At 42.6% G+C, this 4,857-nt stretch overlaps 2 protein-coding genes across 2 annotated transcripts in view; one reads left to right on the forward strand and one right to left on the reverse strand.

Annotated features, from left to right (window-relative positions):
- The window catches only part of LOC118333701 (alcohol dehydrogenase class-3-like), a 5,810-nt gene extending 4,555 nt beyond the window's left edge, over positions 1-1,255 (reverse strand). The window contains exons 1-4 of the mRNA XM_035669451.1: positions 1,094-1,255; positions 729-830; positions 196-346; positions 69-99 (exon numbers count right to left, since the gene is read on the reverse strand). Coding sequence (XP_035525344.1) covers positions 69-99; positions 196-346; positions 729-830; positions 1,094-1,111 — 302 coding nt within the window. The 5' untranslated portion in view covers positions 1,112-1,255. The remainder of the gene's footprint in view (positions 1-68; positions 100-195; positions 347-728; positions 831-1,093) is intronic.
- Positions 1,256-1,344: 89 nt separating this feature from the next.
- gar1 (GAR1 homolog, ribonucleoprotein) lies at positions 1,345-3,583 on the forward strand. Its single transcript, XM_035669452.1, has 7 exons — positions 1,345-1,449; positions 1,728-1,925; positions 2,110-2,264; positions 2,373-2,432; positions 2,535-2,646; positions 2,809-2,964; positions 3,048-3,583. Exons 2-7 carry the CDS (start codon positions 1,742-1,744, stop codon positions 3,056-3,058), a joined length of 678 nt encoding a protein of 225 aa, XP_035525345.1. The 5' UTR covers positions 1,345-1,449; positions 1,728-1,741; the 3' UTR covers positions 3,059-3,583.
- The last annotated feature ends 1,274 nt before the right edge of the window (positions 3,584-4,857 follow it).

Consider the following 4,857-nt stretch of genomic DNA (forward strand, 5'->3'; position numbering starts at 1 on the left):
GTGTGTGTGTGTGTGTATAAACATGCGATAATGAAACCACCAGTTCCTCCTGCAGTGATTTGTCTTACTGTGGCAGAAAAAAGGGGATAACTTTGTCGCCTGTGAAGACAACAACAAAAAAAAAGAAACCTAAAAAAAGAGGAATTCAAACCAAATGTCATGTTGTTGGTTGTGAGCTTGAGCTGTGCAGTTTACCCGGTAAGAAATTGGTGACTTCTGGACCAACGCTCTCCACTATCCCAGCTGCTTCATGGCCGAGGACCAATGGGAATGGTCTGAACTTCATTCCTTTTCCAGTCTCAAACAGGTATTCATTGTCTGTGTGGGACACCCCTGTGGCGATGATCTGTACAAATAAACATTGGGTGCTGATTCACGTGACAGCTTCAGACAGTGAAGTGGGTTGGTGTGCACTATATCAACAGGAAACAAACTCAGAGGAAGTCATGTGTTGTATCAGTATCACAATCAGCATGTGTGTACTAGTAACATCCCCTTGTGTAAGGTCTTGTTCTAGGTTTTGGTTATTTATTTATCAACATTATGTTATTAGTTCCTATTAGTTTATTGCTTTTGATAGCTCCAAATTATCCTACAACTGAGAACAGCTGTTAACAACGGGATGTTTACTGTGTAGCTCTGCAAGTGCCTACATTTACAACCAAACATGGAAATAATGATATCATCATTGTATTGCATTTCAGACGACCTCGGGATGAGCAGCTGACCTTGATGCGGACTTCGTGGATCTTGGGTGGGGCCACCTCTACGTCCTCAATTATAAGGGGCTTCCCAGGCTCCCACGCAACAGCTGCCTTGCAGTTGATCACCTGAAAGACAAACAGTGTAAAAGAGAAAGTGCTCGGTTGTCAGTGACATGGCGTTTTTAAGCCCGTCAAGCCACTTGAAGTGGAAAAGTTGTGTCTGGGTGAGGCCCCTATTTACATGAGAGGCACACAGTTGGGACTACATTTTGGCGTCACTGTTAACATGCACATACTCCAAAATAACAACAACCTCAGATTAAACTACTAAACAAACAGTGATTAAACAAACAGTAAATATATCGTAGATAAAGTTTTTTTTTTCTTACCTGACCTGCTGTTGTCATTGTTGACTGGTTTTTACGTTAATTAAATTCCCTGCATTTGAACCAAATAACAATATTACCCTAATGATATTTCAATATGAAACAACAGCGAACATCACCAAGTCACACAGACAGATAGAGATGATAATAATATATTACAATGGAGTCACACTGACCGTGTCTGTTATCTATGTCATGATGAGTCAGCCGGCTGTCTGTTTCTTTAAAAGACACGGCGGACGAGTGACTTTACGACAGTTGCCGACACTGGTGAATACCTTTACGGCAGCCTTTGGTCACACGTGTTGTCATCGCATGGCAGTCTCGGAGTAAATAGCAGCAGCTAGCCGAGCTAAAATGTGAGTAATGGGCTTCAACTGTGTGTACAAAGTGTTAAAGACTTTCCCGTGTTTATATTCTGCTGCGAATAGGTAAAGTATTGGTTTGTGGTAGAAAATGCGGATGAACTGTGTAGTTTGAATGACTGAACTGAGTTAGCGTGTTAGCTGGAGCTTGTGTAAGTCCCTGCTGCTGAATCCACGGTGTTAGCTCCGTGCTTCAACGAACCAACCACCGATTCACCTGCGTTGTGTTATATTCGGACTAATTTACTCTCGTGTTTTCGTGTTTCTCGCAGAATACTTGAAGAAAATGTCTTTCCGAGGAGGAGGTGGACGAGGTGGGGGAAGAGGTGGAGGATTTAACCGAGGAGGAGGCGGCGGCAGAGGTGGTGGAGGATTCGGTGGAGGCAGAGGTGGTGGAGGATTTGGACGGGGCGGGGGCAGAGGTGGCTTTAATAGGCAACAAGACTACGGTCCTCCAGAATATGTTGTTGGTAAGATCGTTAAAGCACAACCCTGTAATGCTGTGAATGTGTTGCAGAAGCTTACATTGCTGCCAGAGAGCTATGGGATATTTCCTTGAGCAGAGTTGCGAACTATTGGATCTAGGTTTTTGCCGTGATGGCTGGAGCACCTTTCACGTGACTAACTGTGGTTCTTTGTGTTTTTACTCTGCAGCACTGGGAGAGTTTGTGCATCCATGTGAAGATGACATTGTGTGCAAGTGTACGACAGAGGAAAACAAAGTGCCCTACTTCAATGCCCCAGTGTACTTGGAAAACAAGGAGCAGATCGGGAAGGTGGATGAGATATTCGGCCAGCTCCGGGACTTTGTATCCTTTTCTTTTGTCTTCATTCTGTCTGTGGACCTCCGAAACAACCTGTGGTGGAAGAAAAAGTTCAACTGTTGATTGCGTATTTTCCTTAACCAATGCATACAGTATTTTTCAGTCAAACTTTCCGACAATATGAAGGCGTCCTCGTTTAAGAAACTACAGAAGGTATAAAAAATATTATATTTGAAAGTGGAGCGTTTTCATTCTTGATAGAATTTCAGTACATCTGTGCACTGCACCGAATGTAATTTACAATGTCTCTTTTAGTTTTATATAGATCCAATGAAGCTCCTCCCGCTGCAGAGATTCCTTCCCAGGCCGCCAGGAGAGAAGGGTCCGCCAAGAGGCCGAGGTGGAGGAAGAGGAGGTGGTCGTGGAGGTCAGGCATCCAAACATCCTCATTTTTATTAAACCTGTCTCCTGTTGAGGATGAATGTGTAGCTCATGACACTCAACCAGATCTCAATTTAAAATTATCCGTCAGTGTTGGCTGCGGTGAATTTTAAAAATGGAAATGATTAATTCTGTGCTTCTGTTTCAGGCGGTTTTCGAGGTGGCAGGGGTGGAGGCGGCCGCGGTGGATTTGGAGGTGGGCGCGGCGGAGGATTTGGAGGCGGCCGCGGCGGAGGGTTTGGCGGTGGGCGCGGTGGAGGCTTCAGAGGAGGAAGGGGAGGCGGCGGCGGACGTGGATTCAGAGGTTGGTCCTTTTTCAGAGCTCTACGCATTTTAAGTCGTCTTTCATGGTGTGACCCTACTCATTTTTTTGTTGTTTACTTGTAGGTGGGAGATGATCTGACAGTGGTGGTCTCGTGTGGCGGTCCCATTCCAGTCTTCTGCTACACAAGTAAAAGGGCTGCGTTGTATAAGAGTGGCTGGCCTGTTGGACTCATATGGGCATGGCCTCTCTTTGTAGAACTTGAATGGATTTTCTCCATTTTTTTTGGTTTTATTTTTTTTACCAGTTTTGTATGCGTGATGGATCTTGATGATTTTTATTTAAAAGGTTCATGTGTATGCTTGTGTGTAACAGTGAGGACCTTTTCAGACTGTAAGGGAGGATTATTGGGTCCCTTTGTGAACAGACATGTCATTATCCTGTGCTTGATGTTTGTGTTAAAATATTGGGCCATGACAAATGTTTGTACTTCATTAATATTTGAGATACATCTCCATATATTCTTTTACTGATATGGGAAAATGGGGGAAAAATCAGACTTTATATGCTGTTGAAAACATTTTAATACCCATCATTTGTACAATCTTAAGCTGAATATTGTCATTTTTGTTCAAAGCCTTAATTAAAAGGTGCTTTGTAACTGTGTCTTCATTTTACATTCTCAGGTGTTGAGATGAGATAAACAGTAAGTGAGGGCACAGTAAATGTTCAAATGTAACTAAAGAATATTATGAAGTCTCCCCTCACCCAAAAATGTGTCTAGCTTATTGTTACTTCATTTTGATGTTTGACCTTTAGGCTGGATGTATGCTTTTAACAAGGCATTTATGTGTGCATGGTGGCTCTGTATCCTGCATCCCTTTGGAGTAGGGCTGTGCATGTCCTAACGCAAACTTGTGGCAAGTATATCTCTGGCTTTAATGTACAGAATGATGTATGTATGACACTAGAGGCTTTCACATTCATCTGCTGAAGGATAAAAGTTTCACCTTTTAAATATGAGTTTAAGATGAGCATGGTTTTGAGACATCACAGTTTGAAAGCCAATTGTGGTTGAATATGCAAAGGGCTTCTGTGCAAACCTGAAACATAAACTGCACATATATGTATACTGATGGACTTGTTAGTTAAGTATGAGACATTTTTTTGTCCAGTAGTTAACATTTTAAAATGGAAAATATTTGCATACTTACAGCGGGTAAAATAAGTATTGAACACGTCACCATTTTTCTCAGTAAATATATTTCTAAAGGTGCTATTGACATGAAATTTTCACCAGATGTCGGTAACAACCCATGCAATCCACACATGCAAAGACCATAGATGTCCATAAATTAAGTTATGTGTAATAATGTGAAATGACACAGGGAAAAAGTATTGAACACATGACGAAAGGGAGGTGCAAAAAGGCATGGAAGGCCAAGAGACAGCTGAAATTCTAATGCAGTGATTAGAAAGCAATCTGCCATTGTCAGGTGCATCAGCTGTGGTTCAGTCCAACTGAAAAAACACCATACACAGCTGAAAGTTTTGAAGGTGGGACATTATCGGGGGGGGGGGGGTGGGGGGCTGTTTTTCAGGCATACAGCTGGTAACCCAACTTATATAATTGACGGAAGGATGAATGAGGAAAAATTGTACCCCGAAGCATCTTCCTTGATAAAAATCCATGGCTGCCATTACAGCCAGGCACTGAATGATGAAGACGAGGGTGACATTTCAGCAGACAACGATCCCAAAACACAACAGCCCAAAATCTCAAAACTGGTTTCAGAGAAGAAAATCACGCTGCTAGACTGGCAACTCAACTAGCAAATCTATGGAAACGAACTAAATGCATAGAGTTCATAGAAAGGCCCCACGGACTTCAAGTTTGAGACTGTTCGTATCTTCTCATGCAATCAACAAGCAACT

The sequence above is a fragment of the Morone saxatilis genome, unplaced genomic scaffold (assembly GCF_004916995.1).
Source record: "Morone saxatilis isolate NCDOM2014 unplaced genomic scaffold, NCSU_SB_2.0 Contig22, whole genome shotgun sequence".
Taxonomy (NCBI): domain Eukaryota; kingdom Metazoa; phylum Chordata; class Actinopteri; family Moronidae; genus Morone; species Morone saxatilis.